This window comes from Ammodytes marinus (genome assembly GCF_949987685.1).
Source record: "Ammodytes marinus genome assembly, chromosome: 24".
NCBI classification, from domain to species: Eukaryota; Metazoa; Chordata; class Actinopteri; order Uranoscopiformes; family Ammodytidae; genus Ammodytes; species Ammodytes marinus.
Window position 1 is genome coordinate 606,317 of NC_137228.1, and position 20,395 is coordinate 626,711.

Sequence of the window (20,395 nt, forward strand, 5' to 3'; positions counted from 1 at the left end):
AAGACCTGCAAGAACATCTGGCTGCAGATTGTGTATCTGTACATGGTTCTACAATTCAGTGCAATTTGCACCAAAACATCTGTATGGCCGGGTGATGAGAAGGAAGCCCTTTCTGCGCCCACGCCACAGATACAGTTGCATGGAGTATGCAAAAGCTCATTTAGACAAGCCAGCTTCATATTGGAAGAAAATGCTTTGGACTGATGAGACAAAAATTAAGTTATTTGGTCTTTATAAAAAGCAGATGTTTTGGTGCAAATTGCGCTGAATTGTTGAACGATGTACAGATACACAATCTGCAGCCAGATGTTCTTGCAGGTCTTTGGAGGTGATCTGTGGGTTGTGTGCAACCATTCTCACAATCCTCCACCTATGCCGCACCTGTTTTTTTCTTGGTCTGCCATGCCTGGGTTTAACTGCCACTATGCCTGTGTCCTTCCATTTCCTGACAACGTTCCCTATAGTCGAAATTGACAATTGAAACCTTTGGGAAAGCTTCTTGTAGCCTTCCCCTAAACCATGACAATGAACAATCTTTGTTTTTCAGATCTTTTGGGAGCTGTTTTGATGATCCCATTCTGTTTCACTTCAGCAGAGTCAAAGAGAAGTGCAACTTGCATTTAGGCACCTAAAATACATTTTCTCATGATTAAACAGACAATTATATGAGGTTCAAGGCTTAACAACATAATCCAACCAACTGTGTGTTTAAAGTCATCAGTTTTACATGCTGTTACAGGCATTAAAATCAACAAAACCACAAGGGTACCCATATTTTTGCACAGCCAGTTTTTCACATTTTATTTTATTTCATACAACCAAATACTGCTTTTCAAAAAATCTTTGTTTGGAAAACATCCCAGTACTTAGCTGTTCCTGGTAAATTAAAGACATACCACTTTTATCTTTTTTTTGTGAAAGCAGAGTCAATTATAATGCCGGCTGAGAGGGGTTCCCAAACTTTTTCATATGACTGTATATTTGTCCTGCGGGTGGCCGCGATGTCCCTAAAAGCATACAGTCTACCGGAAAATAAAAGGAGAAGAAGAAGACGAACTGCAATGCACTGTGGGTGATATCCACCTCGGAGTGACCATGGATGTTCACTTGATCACTCAGCCCTCCGAGGGTCTATATCACGAAGTTCACTTCAGTTTCCAGACAATTGGAACGACACTTAAGATGGCGGCGGGGATTCCCCCGAGGGCAAGTGCCTAAGGAAAGTGAACGAGGGCATGTTGAACGGGTATTGGAACGCAGGGCTAGAATCGCTGCACGAGCACAGATCCCGAGGACACATATCTTTCACCAGCCAAAGTGGAGGGTGGACTCAATAACTTACTTGCCTAAGTCTACATTTACCCCCATTTGGAGTATTAATGTAGAGCCCTCTGCAGTGTTGTGCAGCGCTCCTCTGTGTTTCAAGACAGCCTCTCCTCATTAGCAACCTGTCGCACGAGTGCGAATGGATTTGTATTCATCATCGCACGTGATCAATTTCAGTAGCAAATGCGATCAAAACTGTCGCACTGTACAGCCCTGCCCCAGACAAATGTGCAACATCGTAACTATTCCTGAGATCCTCTGAGATTTTTTTCTCCTTTTAGCATGTCTGACCTGTATGGGTTCACTTTGGTGAGCCTAAACTGACTTGGTTTATTCTTTGTTTTACCTTGTGCCACCCAATTTCTTCCCTAAAGATCTCTCATTACATTGGTCTATTTCATCAATCAGTTTGGACCACCTGATTGTTTTTACCTGCTCGATTTAAGCAATGCAGCTCAGGGTTCACAAACTTTTGCAGATACAACAGTTGGCAAATCCTTTGTTTTATCTCTTAACAATTGATTTCTGGAAAGGAAAAATGTTGAATTGATAAACAAACATCTGTTATTTCATATACAAAATACTGGTATTGATAAAAATCAATTAATAATGGTTAAACACAATCAAATTCCAAAATGCTCAAGGGGTTCACAAACTTTCAAACAGCACTGTATAATCCGGTGCGCCTAACTATAGTCTGCAGTGTATTTTCCAATAAACTACATTTATATTCCAATCATTACTGAATATAACAGCTAAAAGACTACACGAGGGAGTTAGTTTAGCGTTTAAGCCAGGGGTCTCCAACCTTTTTTCAACTGAGAGCTACTTTGAAAAAATGTAAGTGGCCAAGAGCTACTTGTATCAAATCGCTTATATTTATTTACATAGCACACATCAAATGAATTAAGCTTCTGTTTGTACACGTGTGAAATTGCTACCTAATGCTTTTCATAAATCATTTCCCATCAAAGGTCCAAGAACACATTACTTTACACTTTTTGTGGGCCACATATCACTGAAAATTGACATCAATGTCTATTACACTTCTTATTGTGACGCAACAGTGTTTCCCCCAGGAAATGTCTTAGTGAAGGTGGTCACCACACAGGTGTGGAGGAGGCGCGGCGCGGCGTGCTGAAAATTTTGGGGGTATTTTGCTCAAAGATGCCAATACGCACTACAGAAATAAACAACTGCTTATTTGAATAAAACAGACAACTGACCTTACAGTTGTACATTTTTAAAGTTCCTTTTTGGATAGGGGGTTGTTGTGAGATTATTGTGGACAATTAGGCCTACTGTGATAACCTATAATTCATTAATGGTTATTATTAGCCTACTTGCTTGATTTCTTTTTAAATACAGAGGTTATTGGTCGTTTTGGAACATGTATTTCCCAATTTAAAACGTAAAAATAAAGCAGCATTGAAAATTCAGAAAATACATCTTGTATGGCTACACTAGCAGGCAGTTTTACAAATAACTCAATAGTTGAAATAATAAATAAAATGTGTTTTCCCCTTAAAATGATTAAATACATTTATGCAAAGGTCAAAGACAGTGCATGCCGTAGTCATGCATGGCCGCATGCAGAGCAGCACACACACCAGCTGATAGAGAAACGCTTTGAGACACATGTGAACATTTATTTACCGCAAATCGCAAAGTTTTGACCATGGGAAGAGGTGCATTTACCTTCATCAGATTTTTAACTTGTAAAAAAAAAAAAATTTTTTTTTTTTTTTTACAAGTCGGTCAACCTATCAGGCGAGCTACTGAAAACCCGCCCGCGAGCTACCGGTAGCTCGCGATCGACCTGTTGGAGACCCCTGGTTTAAGCCAACCAAAGTAAATGACAATGGGCTTTGGCTTTTTCACATGAAACATTAAAATGAACACCTAAATGGGTGGGACTTGTCAGTCAGCCATGGACATCCACCTAAACCAGACATGATGTGTCATCACACACCAGCCTCCAGCCAGCTTGTTTGGTTGCCTATCATCTGATCGGTATATAGCGTTAACCGGCTGGTTTGATAAGTATTTTTTTACAAGGCTCCCGCTCCCCTTCCCTCACCTGGAGGGATAGGCTTCTCAAATCGCGTTGCTGCTCCACACTGAAATCTGCGACCAATACGGATATGTGACCATAGAACCTGCACGAGCAAACCGAAAATCGGACTGGGTGTGCGACCAGACCAAAAGCAGTAATAAAAACTATATAAAAACGTCTTTCCTTGCACTGATGGTCTCGTTTGCTGTTATAGGTAATTTATGATTATCAGAGGAAACATGAGAGGCTGTTTAAAAGATATTCAAATGTTACTCGTAGCCGCTTTAAGCTATTTAATAGTTAAATTGTTAGAAATTAATTAAATATTATAGTATAGTATATATATAGGCTACAATAAACATATATAAATATGGTTAAAATCTAAATATGAATGTATACAAGATTTAATGTTCGCCGTCATTAATTTCCATATTAATATAGCCTATCGCTACTACTTGTCCATGTGCATGCAGGTTAAACAGGTGTTATAAAGTGTGGGCTTCTTACTTTCGGCTTTATTGCACTGAAGCTACCAACGAGCGTAGTTCACGTCAACTAGGTAACTTTAATGTTTAGGTTACATCTCATCATTCTCCGAAGCTTTGACTGGAGCCCGACGGCGTCACGCCGTGTGTGTATTTGTGTGTGCGCGCGCATGTGTGTCTGTTGCTTGTATGGAGCGCTGGCTGATACACACACACACGCACACACACACAGGGACAGACCGATTCTGCAGACTAGCTTTGATCTTCCCCAAATAGTTAGTGTTATTTCTGATGTTAAATGAATGAATGCATCTCTCCCGAACATATTGAAATCATTTAAAAAAAAAAAAAAAAAAAATAGGTTTCAGTTTTTGATTTTTCCTAAAAGGTTATGATTTACTCATCGGTTACACGTGCACACCCCTAGTGTAAAACCCTCTCTGCATTTCATTTCATTTACCAACTCACTAAAGAAACACAGGGGTCTAGGTTTAAACACACTTGTGCCCCTTCAGGTTGGAGTTTGTGGTGACGCTTTTCATACATTTGACGCAACAGTACGGTTTGTGTCCTGTGTGGATTAGCTCATGCACTGAGAGGCTAGACGGTGAGTAGAACCGTTTGTCACAGTGTTGACATTGGTGTGGATTGACTCCAGTGTGGATACTCTCATGTCGCCACTGTGCGCTGGAGGTACTAAAGACTTTCTCACAATGCTGACAAGGGGTAGATGTTTGCCTTTGTGTCCAAGTTTCTGTGATGATTGTAACAACTACTCTCGTTGAAACTCAGGCCACAGTCTTCATAGCTCTATGGCTTCTCTCCAGTGTGAATACGTTGGTGGCGTTTGAAGTTTCCTGCATCAGTGAAGGTTTTACCACATAGGTCACAGCTGTACGGCTTCTCTCCAGTGTGAATACGTTGGTGGCGTTTGAGGTTTCCTGCTTGAGTGAATGTTTCACCACACTGGTCACAGCTGAACGGCTTCTCTCCAGTGTGAACTCTCTGATGAACCTCTAAATTTTTAGGTATGGTGAAGGATGTGTCACAGAATTGACAGTGGTGACGTTTGACTCTATTTCTTCCTCTCTGTTTCTATAGTGACAGACAGACAGAGAGAAAGAGAAACAGAGAGACAGTTAGTGAGATGTTACAGCGAAGCCAGCTAAACCCCAGAGCTACTCTGGGCTCGTCCGTATCACAGCAGCTGTGTGTCATTGAATGATTTGTTCAGTGCAAGGGAAGATATTTCCCCCTGCAACGTGCAAATACAACCACTTATCTAGTAATGAATTGATTTAACGTCATACACACATATGATCAGAGAATCCGACTGGACACAGAGAGTCTGTGCATCTTCAGAATATGAATATTGGTCACAACAGAACGGGTTCTCGCCAAATGAAGATAAATTATCAAGTTTCTAGTTATTTTAATGTAATACCCACATGTAATTTCTATATTGAAAATCACTTTGAGCTGCATTTTGGGTTTTGAAAGGTGCTAAACAAATAAAGTTTAACAAATAAACAAAATAAATGATTACTAGTGGTGTAACCATGCTATCTGCACATTTTTAAAGTTCAAATTTAAAGACATTTAATACCTTTTTAAGACCTCTAAAATTAAAAAATAATACCAATACCGCGGTAACATAAATCGACAAACTACACTACAGTATACTCAGTAAAGGGTTGCATTAAATCTGACTAACAAATATTCAATGCACTTTATTTAACAACTGCTGTCTAATTACAGAAAAGAAAAAAAGCAGTCTGAATGAAGACAATGTCCCCCTGCATTTACAATCAAATACATCAGCATCTTTCTCATCTTCATCTCATCTTTAAAAGGCAACTATTAGTATCTTTAAAGATGAGCTAGTTGGACCTTTTCAGGTTGAAGATGGCCTCAAAATCAACTCCCAAACCTACTGCCAGTTTCTAGAAGATACTTTCTTCAAGCAGTGGTACAGGAAAAGGTCTGCATCTTTCAAGAAGACCATGATTTTTATGCAGGACAATGCTCCATCACATGTATCGAAGTACTCAATTGCATGGCTAGCCAGTAAAGGCCTTAAAAGGCATCATAGGAAATGATCTGCAATATGCACTTTTTAATATATTGTGAAAAGTGTTTTTTACACCCCAACAGCAATAAATAACTTATGGGAAATTAAAAAGAAACGAAAACCCCCCAAATTCTGTACCTTCTATAAACCTGTTAAAATGCTGACCAATAAGAAGCATGCAGCCCGAGTCTAAAGAACCAATCACAAGCATGCGCGTTCTCTCCCCTCTTAGGCCTTTCACACCGCCGCAAAATCGGCGCTAGTTCTGGGCTTGTTCGGAGTTAGAGCCAGTGTTTTGGTTTCACACCGCCAGAGAGCCTGCTCCGGGCCGTAAAAACCGGGGGAACTCATACCCCAGGATTGAGCAGGGTTTGATAAGAACTGCTTGCGCGAACGGTTGGGGGAGGGATTATCCTGACCAACCAGACCAACTCAAACCTCATGCCCGCCATATTTAAAAACACCGCTACTACGAGACGTAAACATAACATAATTACCGAACGTAGCGATCAAATTGACCGGCGAGAATACGCTGTATGGGTCCTGTTTGCTTAAGAAAGCAAAGCGAGAGCTAACACGTGTAAAAATAAGATGTATTCGCCGCTGTTGTTGTGCTTAAAGCTAGCGGTAGCTTTAGCGTTAGCCACAAGAGCAGCGGCGTCGGGTGACGTACACACACGTTTACTGTGACGTCATGACGTTGCTCTCTTGCCGTTGCCGGCTCCATGGCTGTCTCCGGTCGATGTGAAACCAACCGGTTCATAACTGGGATAAGGCTGTAACCAGTTTTGAACTGACCCCAACACCAGCCTGGAACTGACTCTTGGTTAATTTTGGTGTGAAAGGCCTATCTGTGTACGAGCCTGAGCGCGTTCACGGAGGGCAGAGAAAGCGTTGTTGCCATAGTAATCATGGACAGTAGTGCATGACAGTGGGCTAGACCTAGTTGAGGTAGCCTGCACAATGGAAGAGAAACCTAGACAGAAGTTACCACTGCCACCGTTACTTGCACCTGCTCACCATTTACAAAAGGCAAAGAAAAGAAAGAAAGACATTGAGAAAAGAGCAGTTACATACAGCTCGAGGTGGACAAACGCGAGTCAACATTGGAATCACTGTTCAGTGATGGCGACAGCTGAGGATGCTGTATGGCTTGGAAAGTGACGCAATGGTTGCAATCTTTCTCTTGTTGGACAGGTAAGCCTTTGTTTTGTTTCCTGTAAAATGTGTGTTATGGCGAAGTCTAGCCAAGGAAGCTATTTATGTTGCGTTAGCCATATTAGCCCGATGCTAACGTTAGCTCCCCAGTCATTCTAGGCTAGTAGGCACATTACAAGCTGCATTAGCTAATGTTGCCAATAATGTTCCTTTCTAACTATATTATTAGTCTAATGTTATGTGGTCGTCAGCGTCTGAACATGTGTCATTTTAGTATTGGCTTTTTCAAAATGTGCTGATGCAGTGTATGTTTTTCTTTTTTTAATTATTGTTTTATAGTTATGACAACAAGGCTAATTCCTCAACACTTGAAACACCGATCGATGAGACCACCTCCTCCTCCACCTTTGTCAAGTAAATCCAGAGTCTCTCGGTGAGTAAAGCTTGATGTAGAAGTGAATATGTGTGCTACAATACTGTTCTCTATGATGGGCAATACATAGGCCTAGACAATGCGTTATAAATGATATAGGTATCAAATATATGCGCAGACAGTGGGTATAGACAATGTCAGTTAGTGTATACTCTGTGTATATGGGGGGAAAGAGAAACAAACATGCCAACATTAATTTTTAACAATCTTTGGGTATCCTGCCTCAAATTGTCCTCCTGTAAAAGCTCCCCTATATAATGTATACACAGTCAAAACCTAAATTATTCATACCCCTGGCAAATTTTGACCTTAAGTTACTTTTATGAAACCAGAAAGCTTTTTCTTGATTGTAGATGACACAGGCTTCTCCCAAAAGATAATAAGGCATTGTACAAGAGGCATCATTGTGGAAAAGTTGGGTTGAGAGTTGGAGCTCATTGCTAAAGATGAAAAAAATACTACTGGAGACATACTAAAAGCTGGTCAGCAATTATAGGAAGCGTTTGATTGCTGTAATAGCAAAGAAAGGCTTTTCTACTGATTATTGAGAAGGGTATGAATAATTTTGGACATGCCACTTTTTGTTAAATTTTTTTTTTCAACGTTTTTTTCCACAATGATGCCTCTTGTACATCGTCTTAATATCTTTTGGGAGAAGCCTGTGTCATTTCCAATCAAGAAAAAGCTTGCTGGTTTCATAAATGTTACTAAGTAAAAATGTGCCAGGGGTATGAATAATTTCTGTTTTGACTGTATATATACAGCTCCGGAAAAAAATTAAGAGACCACTCCGAATGTTCAGTTTCTCTTGTTTTACTCTTTTGTACTCGTGTTCATGCTCATTCTGTCCACGTGGCCAATAAACAAACCTCAACTAAGAATCAACGTCTTGCACGAGGGATTTAATCTTCCTCATCTCCACATCACCACTATTTCCCCTTCATATATGGATGACTTTAATATGAAACACTATCGATGGTTCATGATGTTTTATCATAGGTCGGTGTCACTTGTTGTTAGAGCTAACTGCTAACCGCTAACTCCACGCTACAAAAGGTGCAGTCCGGAGCTGACCCAGTGTACCTCGTGTCTGTAGTGTGACGTCATGATCACTGACCTGAGCGTCGCGCGAGCCTGCTGTTTGTCTCGTGGGGACGTCGGTGCTGCGGTGGACCGGTTCCTGGTTGTCCTCCTCCTCCATTGCTGCTCTCTGAGATCCAGCAGTTCTCCTCTGTGGCTGCTGCTCTCAAGCACGAGACGGTCACAATGAACTGCGAGATCTCGAAGTAAGTCTCGCGGCCACTTCGCTAAACCCCGCCCCTGTTGCAATGAGTGTAGATGATTGGCTCGTGGCAAAAAAGGAACAATGCCGCAAATTAAACAGGGCCCCAGGACACTGCCTTCTCCGAGCAACCAGCATGGACAAGTGGCCAAACCATTAGTACTGCATGCTGTGAATGGGGCTGGGGGGTGGAGCTTATTTTCATGCTGTCCTGAGGTAGATTTCCCCGTCCACACAATACAAGCGGCGAACAAGATTGTGTCTCCGCAAAATTTTTCTGAATATCAAACATAGGCTCATACTTATCATTAGACCATATACTATTAAAACTGAAGTTTTTTCATTTCAAAACGCCACCTCAAGCGTCTTATTAGCCCAACGGCTTTTAACGGCTTTCAGTTTGTTTTCGAGGGAGGAGGAGGGAGGGGGCAGCCGTGGGCAGCTGAACAGAGTCGTAGTTTAGAACTTATTCACCACTGTTTTACTTTACAAAAACGGAGTGTAATTCAAAGATCACATATAGCGGTTCATCGGGGGGTTAGTGACTTATACGACCATGGTCGGTAAGCAATACAACTTTGCTCGCTAAGACCATAGATAGTATAATAAAGACCTTTAGCTTACAATGCTAGATGCTACGGATGCTACAGAACGAGAATGATTCTACATCCGCTACCAGTCCGCTACGTCATTGCTACGCTTGCCGCCCTCTTTCTTGATAGGTCCATAATGCCGCTACGTCATGCTCATGGACCTATCGCCATGAACCATGGACCGCATGAATTTCCGCATATCACTTCCTTGTGGCTTCCCTGCGCCAATGAGCAGTTTCATAGGAATGAATGAGCGCCGTGTTTCAGTCCGGTGTCCATTTCTTTATATGTCCATGAAATTAAATCGGCGAATAAAATAAGTTCATAGGTGTACAGTAAAATAGTAAAAAATAAAAATAAATAAAGTAAACAAATGTGTAAAAAAAAGTCAGGTAAATAAGATAACTGTGAACAAAATAAAAAGTGAAGCACCGGATGGTCTGATATAATAGATAATTATTTAAACAAACAGTTTAACAGTAATAACAGGGTGGCTGAGAGTTAGAGAAAGGTGTTGAGACAAGGGGGTGTGTGGAGGTGAGGACAGGGCCGTATCAAAAGAGTGAAGACAATGGGGGCTGGACAGGGGGAAGGGTGGAAGACTGATGAAATGTATTGAAGAAACAGTTCTGGGGCCGGTTTCCCAAAGCCTTCTTTGGCCCTGTTCTCACGGCAACACGAAACGGTGCAAATGCGGAAAAATTCCTGCGGTTGCACTATATCATGTCCATGAAAACAGCAAACGCAGGCATGAAACAGCAAATTTTTTAGATCTACTCCCAGGGAGGATTTTTTGGAAAACACAACGGTTTTGGTTTCATGGGAACACCGAAAAATTTCCCCTGGTAACGCTGACGTCACGGCTCCACCCTCACACATGCGCATTGCGTTTGGAGATAAATGGGCATGCGCCGTCTTTGTAGGTCCATGTGCGCCAGTTGGAAAACAACAACAACAATGGCGGCAACAACCGAGCTGTATTCGCTGTGCTGTTGCTGATTTTATTATCGCGCCTACAATCGCTCCGACAACAAAATATGGAATGGCTGCACCAATGCTGTGAACAGCGGACACGGAATATACACATGGGCCGAATTCTCAATCCACCTATACGTCGGAGGAGGGCAACGAAAAGGCGCTTTTGGACAAGACCTGGGAGAACAAGCCAGTGGTGGGATAACTTTGTGGATGGCATTGTTGACGACAGTGAATGGATGGAAAACTTTCGAATGTCCAAGGCCAGCCTCGTTGCTCTGAGCGAAGAACTTCGTCCTTACATCGAGGGGGAAACTACGAACATGAGAACACCAGTTGGAGTCCTTAAAAATGTGGCGTGCACATTGTATTATTTAAGCGACGAAGGAAGACTACGCAAAACTGCTAATGCGTTCGGCTTGGCGCGTGAAGAAATACATGAAGCTGCCTTTTACTGAGCCCGAGGCCGAGGTGCTAGTGTCCGGATTTGAACGTGCTCATGGTATGCCTCAGTGTTTAGGAGCCATTGATGGGACACACATCGAAATAAAGCAGCCATCTCATGGCTCTGTGAACTACATAAACAGGAAGGGGAAATTTTCCCTGAATGTCCAAGCTGTGTGCGACTACCAGTACAGGTTTATGGATATCAATTTGATGTGGCCTGGGAGTGTTCATGACGCACGAGTCTTTGCCAATTCAAATGTGAATACCTATTTCAAGACTGGAAAGATCCCTGAACTAGAAAAGCAAATTGTTGATGACGAGGAGGCCATACCCATTTTTCTACTCGGAGACCCTGCCTACCAGCTAATGCCTTACCTGATGAAGGAATATGCTAGTGGTGGATCTACTCCTCAAGAACAGTATTTTGGACTTTGTCTGTGTAGAGCCCGCATGGTGATTGAGTGTGCGTTTGGTCGCCTGAAGGCCAGGTTTGCATGCCTGAGGCGGCCTATGGACATAAACCTTGATGACTTGCCACATGTAATAGGTGCCTGTTTTGTTCTTCACAATTTTTGTGAGGCTAATAAGGAGGCTGTGGATGAACACAGGGTTTTGGGAGCAATACAGTGTGATCAAGATTACCAGCCCCCAGCACAGAGCAACAACTATCTGACCGGCTGTAACGAGGGCGGTGGCAAGAGAGTCAGAAGAATCCTCACCAAGTTCCTGGACCCTTAAGAGTTATGAGTCTGCAAAAACAGCAACATAATTGCGTTTCTTTTTTTCTAAGGTTATGGTGAATATTGTGATTTTGTTATTATTGAACACATGACATCTATAACAATTTGAATGTTATTTGTGTGGATTTTTTTGAAATGTTGAAAACACTGCAACATCCTAACTTGTTTTCATTTGGAGAAAAAATAAAGATTTTCAAATGAGCATCTGAAGCATCAGTCTTTTCTTCCCAATATCATTTTAAAAGCAAGACATATCCTGGGAAAACTGCAATATTGATGCCAGAGGGGCATTGCATATACTCACTTTTATACTAGTACTGTTTAAAAGACACTAGTACTTTACTTTCAATGAGAAATGTCCTTGTTACTCCACTAAATCTATTATGTAAGTTACTGGTTACTTTAATTTAAAACATTTTGCACATGAAACATGAGGTTAAGCAATATTGTATATTAACCAACAGTAGAGGCCTACGTGCACATGAAATCCATTGAAGTTAGTCATTTTTTTAATGTAATCTAATGTAATGGGACATTATATCTAGTACTCAAAGTAATATCAGTGAGAGTATTGACTTTAAGTACATTTTCCCTGATAACTTATTTTCACTCAGGTAACATTTAAGTATTTCTACTCTATACTTGTAAAATCATATTGACAGGTGCCTTTTGCCTGTCAATATGGATCATTGTGTACAGATAGCCTATGTTACATGTCTCAACTTTTTCACCATTTACTTCCCAGTGAATTGCAGCATCATATATTTTTATTTTGTATATATTTTCTAGCTGTAATAAGTGGTATTTTAGGTACAATTTCCTGATCACTCCAGAACCTTTGATTGGCCTCTTTACTGTGTGAATGGCTTGTACTTGAGCTGCACTTTTGAGAGAATGGGGAGAGACATCCACAGGACAGTTAGCACATACTTCTGCCCAGCCTGAACAGTTATGACACATTTTTATCCATTGAGATGTTGATGTTAGTACCAGGTGGTTTATGTGATCTCAAGTGCAGTTTTTCAAATGTAGAAAGGCAAAAGAGAGTGGTCATTCACACACTGTCCAGCATCCCAGACTACTTGAGCTGATTCCAATCTACAAAATCCGGTTTTGGAACAGTAGTGTGTGGAGCATTTACTGACCCAACTCAGTGCAAAACAGTTTAATCCAGTTTAAAGTTAAATATCCCCATGTGCTGCTATTCCAGGACAGTAAACATGAGGTGGTTTATGAAGGCAGTTGATTATTTTTTGTAGGTCAGGTTATTGTTGCAGGTGTAATTAATGCCCTGCAGTTTTCTTTTATTAAACACCTGGTATATATATCAGTGGTTAAGATACATCTGTGTCGAGGGTGAAATAAAATGTACGAACTTGTTCCAATTTTTTTATTGAAAGGATCACTTTTTACAAAGAAGCATCTGCAGCATAAGTCTCTAAATATATGTACGTGAAAAATAGTTACACTTTTACAACAGTGCATATTCAATGTATCACAATGCCATCACAGTAAACACAAAGGTAGTTTCAAGTTTAAAAAAGTGTCAGTGCACCAGCCAATGGAGTTTAAAAAGTGTCAGTGCACCAGCCAATGGAGTTTACATTGACTGGTCAGAGTTGTCAGAGTCCTGGAGCATACAGTTTTACTGGCTCACAACATCATCATATTCTGCCATTAGTGTGCGTCTGTACGAATATTGCGTTGGTGAGGTGGGAGTAGTGCGAGTGGGTGCCGGTGTGTACTGTGCCGGTGTGTACTGTGCCGGTGTGTACTGTGCATGTGTGTACGGTGCAGGCGTGTGGTACTGAGGTGTTTGCACCAGCCCGGGAGGAAGTCCTCTCCCATGGGTGTGTCCGGCGCCATGAGAAAATGCAGCGGGGGGTTGTGGCTGGGTAATAAGTTGCCTCAGTAGAGCCATGCCGTTGTTGATGGTGCTAGTCATGGCGGCAGCATTGTCCGCTAGTCTGTTGAACCTCTCTGTGTTGTTCCTCTCAGACTCCCTAAGAAGGTCCAACATCTGCCTCTTTATTTGGAGGTCCGAGCTGACCTGAAGATCGGACGATTCAATGCCGGACGCTATGGGGCGTGTTGCAGGCGAACCACCCCACAACTCCTCGCACAGCTCGAAGAAAAGTAAAACTACACGTCCATTACCACTCCGTCGACCAGAGTCAACTGCCTTCCTATATTTACCACGGATGGCCTTTAGCTTAGATGTTAGCTGGACTTTTGAAATGGTCCCTTTGTCGTGGGGGAAGTCTTTCTCTCCAGCCACTTCGCCCGGCGGATACTGCTCCAAAAAGGACGCCAAAATGTCCACATACTTAGACTGGCACGATTCCCAGTCAGTGTTCTCTTGCCATTTCGTCGTCGTGTAGTCCAGGGTCACTCTTAAAAGCAGCTCCACCTCGTCGTCGGTCCACACAAAACTGGTCGCCATGTTTGTTGTTGTTTTTCTCAGAGCTGAGAAAAATAATCGTTCTTGCGCAGGCGCGCCTTTTTATTCAATTCTTACAGCCGACACCGGATGCACCGGAAATGCTATTTACTACTACCTTGTACCGCCCACTGCTGGCCTGGCATGCTTACTACATCGATTTCGTCCCGTTTCCTCTGAAAACATGTGCACGGGTGAAGATGTCAGATAAATTGTGTCTGAACGGGGGTTTTTTTTTTTAAACCAAAAACGGGAAAACTGTCACGTTTTCACCGTGAGAACAGGCCCTTAGAGCCTTCTTAACGCTACGTCATTCGTAACCCCTACGTAGAGTTCCTACTTAACGTTTCGCCTGTTTCCCGAAACGTTCTTTGCTACGAATCTCTTTTCGTACGTCATACGTTGGTAAGCTTCTTAGCTCTACCGTAGGGATGTTTCAGCTCTCACTTGTGTCATTTAACTAATACATCTGACTGTATTTCATATCAAACGGACACAGCGATGACTGTATTTAATAACAAACTGTTCAAAACGATCCAACTGTATAGTGTATATCACGTATATTTAAAGTAGGCTTACTTTTTAGTCATCTAACTGACTTGACAATCAGCATTAACTGAATGGATGTGATGTCCGTCAATATGAAAATACTTACGTGATACACTATAGCCTACAGTCGGATCGTTTTTATCAGTTTGTTATTAAATACAGTCATCGCTGTGTCCCTGTGATATGAAATACAGTCAGATTTATAAGTTTAATGACACAAGTGAAAGTCCCTGCGATCGCTGTGGCATCGCCAGAGATACAAACCCCCACATTTCCTTCCGTAAAGCACCATGCGTAAAACGGACACGAGTGACATCCCTGTTGCGCATGGAACTGCCACAAGTCATTCATGACGAAAATAATTGCTGTAAACAATCTTCATCTCCTCCGCTGTTTCTATATTTTCTATATCTTTTTTAAAATCAGTATAGGCTATGGTAGTATGTTTGACATGGTTAACACTAGAACCTCTGCACTGTGTTCCACACCGGCAGGTTTCAGCTTGAGCCGGGCAGAGTGCGTCGGATCCTCCGCCTCAAAACATGTAAACGTGCAAAAAAATTAATGAATAATCAATTAGAGCTTACCTTAAAATAAGTGTGCCATGTTACTGTTTATTGTATTTAGGATTTTAGCTCATTTGGACGCTGTTTGGGCCGTCTGTTTTTATTTATATAGGCTATTGGCGATATTATATCTACTTTCAGTTTCATTACTGACCCACCAAGTAACGTGATTAGTGTTCTTAAAGATACTTAGATTAGAAAACAAGAGTTCCAAAACACAGATGATGATTCAACAAACAAAAATGTATGACTATGTTTCTCCTAAGACACCGCTCGGGAACCACGACTACAGAGGTAAACAACTTTGGTAAGTCATAACGTAGGAGTCTTCATAGCTCGCTAAGAGAGGACGTTATCGGGAAACCGGGCCCTGGTCGTTGACCCACTTTAGGACCACAATGGGCTGGGAGTCAGGCTTCATGTAGCTGTATTTCCAAACCTAAAGGCCCTCTGTTTGTCCTGAAGAAGAGCCTTCATGTCAGCAGTAGTCCAGGGTTTGCAGAAAATAACATCATTCTTACAGTATCATTAAAACCAAATTAAATGTTTAAAACAAAAGACTTGGAAGAATGTCAGCATAATATGGCAAAACACTATTTGTATTTCCATGAAGTTTCATCTAATTTGCACTTAAAGTAGCCTATAATATGTTGAACATATCAACCTACATAACCTCATTATCATCAAGTTATTTCTACATTAATATCACCATGGATCATTTCTAACTCCAAATATTGCACTTATATAACCAGTTTATTGTTGGCATGTTACCAAAGTATTGCTGTACTATAAGTCAATGTTTTTGGACTTGTCTCAGTCCGAAGAGATGAATGCAACATGGAGAGGCTCCAACAAACTCAGGGGCACTTTACACGACAACACGAAACGGTGCATACGCGAAAATATTCTCGCGGATGCACTATATCATTTACATGAAAACAGCAAACGCAGGCATGAAACCGCAGGTCTTTGAGATCACCTCCCAGGGAGGATTTTTTGGAAAACACAACGGTTTTGGTTTCTTGTAAACACCGAAACCATTTTCCCTGGTAACGCTGACGTCACGGCTCCAACCTCACATATGCGTAGTCTATAGCATTTGCTGTCAAAATACCCACACGCGAGTTATAAAGTTAGAAGACAACATGCACGGTGTCTCCACGGCACCATCACTGTGATCAGCGGAGAGTGACGTGCAGGGCTAAAATATAGGCTAACACTCGCCAATTTAGTCCAAGCGATTACCGCAGTAAGTTATTGAGACCACCCGCCACTTTGGCTGGGGAAAGATTTGTGCTGCCTGTTTTTCTAGCAAAATAAACGTGTGTCACTTCTATATGCCAGGGACACGGCTCTCTCTACATTAAAAAACACTATCAACGCGCAGCGGTTAAGTTAGGCTACTGTTCAACAAATGGAGCATTAAGACTACGGCTTCACAGTAAAAGCATTTCACTGGCTAAACATTAATAGCATTTCACTGGACACACGTGAGTTGACTTTTATTTTGAAGTACGCCTAACAGGAAGGTAGCCGCTCACAAAGCCCCTTCACTATCAGCATGTCTTCTGTTTTCACGAGTTCAATGCGGTGAAATAAGAGGACAGAAAGCTTGTCATTTACATTACTTGCAACCCAAAGCTTACACCAACCGCTTTATGAACGTTAGTGGCATTAATTTCCGGTTACAGTAAGGTTTTATGCATCAAATTGTACCGGAAGAGCTATCTACTAGGCTAAGTGTCACCGCTGACTATTGGCTTGGCATGCTTTGTAATGTATTATGGTTATTGTATATGATAAAACTGTTCCGTTCGTATATTTCATGTCTAAAATTGTTTTATCACGAAGTCCGGAGTGAGTAAAGTTGGTTTCCGGGTTTATTGTGAAAAACCAAAGGAAGTGTGTTTGTTTGTATAGGTTACGATAGTGACAGGGTGTATTTACGTAGAGCCAGAGATGGGTGAATGTGCGTCTACTGACGAGGTAGGCTCTTCCTATGAGTTTTTTCTCAGGATAGAGACGCCTCTTGGCTTAAAAAGCAGGGATCGGCGGGGAGAGACGGGAGTTGGTTTCACAACTCGGTGACATACAGGCGGAAATGCGTGTATCGTTTCAAGATTTACAAAAATTCGGAAAAGAGATCAAGTCAACAAACAAATGGGTAATAGAAATACCTCATTTGAAAAGTATGTAGGCTTATAACCTTTTCTGTCTTTCTGTTATATGATGTTGTAATATCATGTACTTTGAATAAAAACCAGTAAAACGTTCTGCAAGTCTCCGTCACCGTAGTTTATGTTGAGAAGCCAAGGACATAAATAGAGTTTTTTTTACAGCAGGACGAGAGTCGCCCCGATGAGAACACAGCGTAAGTTAAGTAACCTTTGCACCGCCTACATAGCTGACAACACTACAATTACATAATCTCATACACCTAATCTTTAAAAATAAAATAATAGGTTATAAATACCTTCCCAGATTAAACTAGATGTTTAAATTCTGAAAGTAGTATATCTGTTCTATTTTACTAGAAGGGTGGTTAGCAAAACTAAGTTGCGTACAACTTATAAACAATAACTTGTGAATGATATCTTCTGTGAAAAAGGAGGAGGATTTTCTGAAGCAATATTTAAAAGGGTTTATACTACACGGAGATCGGCATCATCATTAAAGAGATCCTATTATACTACTTTTCTGGTCTTAATTTCTTGTTAAAAACTGCAATAGAGCAACCTGACACGAATCACATCACAAAAAACTATGTAGATTTTCGGGACGCTCTTCCTCTTACCCTAGCGAGCACAGCAGTCTCTCTCTACACACTGCTTTGAGCTTCTCCGCCCCTCCCCCCCTGCTGCAAACCCCACTCCGTTGTGATTGGTTACCTTCCTTCCAGCAGCGGGAAATTTTCAGGAAGGTGGGGGCATGCAGCCGGAGCTTGCCTGAGCAGCATTACCATACATGGAAACATGACAGAAACTACCCGAGCGTGACAGAAACTACCCTGAAATTTGAACAGGTTCGGCTCGACCGGCTGCCATAGTTTTTAGTGCTATGCACAGCCACCCCAGACGGTCAGCAGGGAATACGTCGAAATGCATGTACGTAATTATTTGATACTCTAGTATGGTTAAACATGACTATAAATCATTATAACAACGTTTATAGGTCATAAATATTGTACTTTATTTTGAAGTAAACTCAGGTAGTCCAGGGGGTAAAATCCAGCGCTTTAACCGCAGAGGCCTGGGTTCGCATCTCTTGCAGGAACTGTGGTGAAAGGAGAGACTTCTTTATGAAGAAATAATAAACAAATAAAGCATCGTGTTACAAATTGGTTAATACGGGTTTAATAGGACATAATTAATAAACTTAGATACTAGCTTTTCATTATAGATCAGACTTTGGAAGTCGAGATCGCATTAGCTTACAACAGCGATTTCGGACCGTTTCCTCTGAAAACATGTGTACGAGTGAATATTTCAAATAAATTTTGTCTGAACAGGTTTTTTTTTTTAAACCAAAAACGGGAAAACTGTCACGTTTTCACTGTGTAAACCCTCCTCTGGTTCCCAGTCTAACTTCTCTCTCCACCTCTCCACCCCTCCCCCCTGTTAACCTCTGCCCTGTTCTTCACAGCTGACCAAGGAAAAACACTTTTTCATATTCATTTACTTCTTATTCTTATATGACTATTGTTAGGTTTTCATAGTTAGGCTACACCATTGTGGCATAAAGCAAATGTTATTTTACACTTACATACTTTATTTGTATTTATATTCTAATTTGGAGTAACGGTAAATGTATGTATTTCTGATTCTACTTATTTGAGCTGATATATGAGGCTGCTACGTTGCGAAAATGTGACACAAACAATAGAAGTTGCCTTCTTGGCCAGGTCATTCTTGAAAAAGAGATATTAATCTCAATGAATTCTAACCTGGATAAATAAAGGGTATTGATTGATTGATTGCTAAAGGCCATAACGCAGCACAGCAGCCCCAGTGAAACCTTTACAGCCTTAAAGACTTACAGACTGAAGCTGACTTCATCTGTAGTGGTTGAGTGAGAGAGGCTGTTATGGTTGAATATATTCATAGGAGTAAAATACCTTTCTTTCACACTTTAAGCATGAATAAATAACCCACACACTTTTTACGTACTTGAACCGCATCGAAGCATTTTTGACTATATCAGTCCATTTTGGTCAAACAGTTCAAGTGAGTGTCCATGTCTCAACAAATGTAATGCTAGGTTTACTTATATAGTATCAATAATCATCATACATGTAATTAACAAAACATAGAAATATTTACTGTAACTGACCCAAATTGTGTTTTTGCTTTAAACAAGAGAAAGCCCTGTTAAACAGTGTATTTGTGTTGCTTCATAATGTATTTGCGCTTGGTATAAGCTTTTATTGTCTCACTTCCTGTTTTATTAGCACAAGGCTTTTATTTTGAAGCGTGCGTTTTTGCATTTCCCGTTATCCTGCAGAGTTTTGACTGCAATAATAAGTTGAACGGAGATTCTGTGAAAACGGCAATATAACTGCAGATATGCCGATGGTTAAAGATATTTAGCACCCTCCGAAGAGGCACAAGGTTAGTAATACTGTCACACTGTTATAGCAACATGTGGCTTATGTTTAATTTCGTGTGTGACTTTATTAGCACTTGTTATAAGTTTAAAGGGGTAGTTCAGGATTTTAGACATAGGGCCTTATTCCCAAGTTAGCCTTGGTGTTCTTTATCAGTGGAGACAGTTTTCAACACATTTAATTCAGTCCTTCTAGTTGCAGAGTGCGCTCGTGCTAAGCTAGCGCACGGCATCGGGGGGATACCTAGCCTGCTACTAAAACAGTCTTACCCACTCCACAGTACACCCGAGGCCAATCAATTATAACGCCAGACTATCGATGTAAATGTCTGTGTTGATAGAATAATTTTAGAAATAAAACCAACCTCGCATATTGCATTTTGAGGGACTTTATTCCTTGTAGGCTGCGGCAGCGGCGGACTAATACCTAGGTTACAGGCTCTATAATAGTTTGTTTACCTGCTGCTGTCTTACAGACGCAGAGTACAGTGCACAAAGGAGTTGTATTAGCCGATGCAATAAACAAGATATGGCCACGTTTGGAGGACTTAGCAATGCGTCTGCTTTTGAAGACGATTATGAGGAATTTGTTGTATCCAACAAACCGTACCTGTACGAGCCGGAATACACTGATGAAGAATTGAGAGGGATGCTCAAAGGGCAGAAAGAGAA

At 41.2% G+C, this 20,395-nt stretch overlaps 2 protein-coding genes across 2 annotated transcripts; one reads left to right on the top strand and one right to left on the bottom strand.

Annotated features, from left to right (window-relative positions):
- Nucleotides 1-1,819: 1,819 nt before the first annotated feature.
- Nucleotides 1,820-8,767, bottom strand: LOC307269667 (uncharacterized protein). The gene is made up of 2 exons (XM_080052670.1): nt 8,647-8,767; nt 1,820-4,962 (listed from the first exon to the last, which is right to left on the bottom strand). The coding sequence occupies exons 1-2, from the start codon at nt 8,728-8,730 to the stop codon at nt 4,678-4,680; spliced, it is 369 nt and encodes a 122-aa protein (XP_079908796.1). The 5' UTR covers nt 8,731-8,767; the 3' UTR covers nt 1,820-4,677.
- Nucleotides 8,768-10,787: 2,020 nt separating this feature from the next.
- On the top strand, nt 10,788-11,564 carry LOC307269619 (putative nuclease HARBI1; the record flags this gene model as incomplete). The annotated part of the gene is made up of 1 exon (XM_080052617.1): nt 10,788-11,564. One exon carries the CDS (start codon nt 10,788-10,790, stop codon nt 11,562-11,564), a length of 777 nt encoding a protein of 258 aa, XP_079908743.1.
- Nucleotides 11,565-20,395: the final 8,831 nt, after the last annotated feature.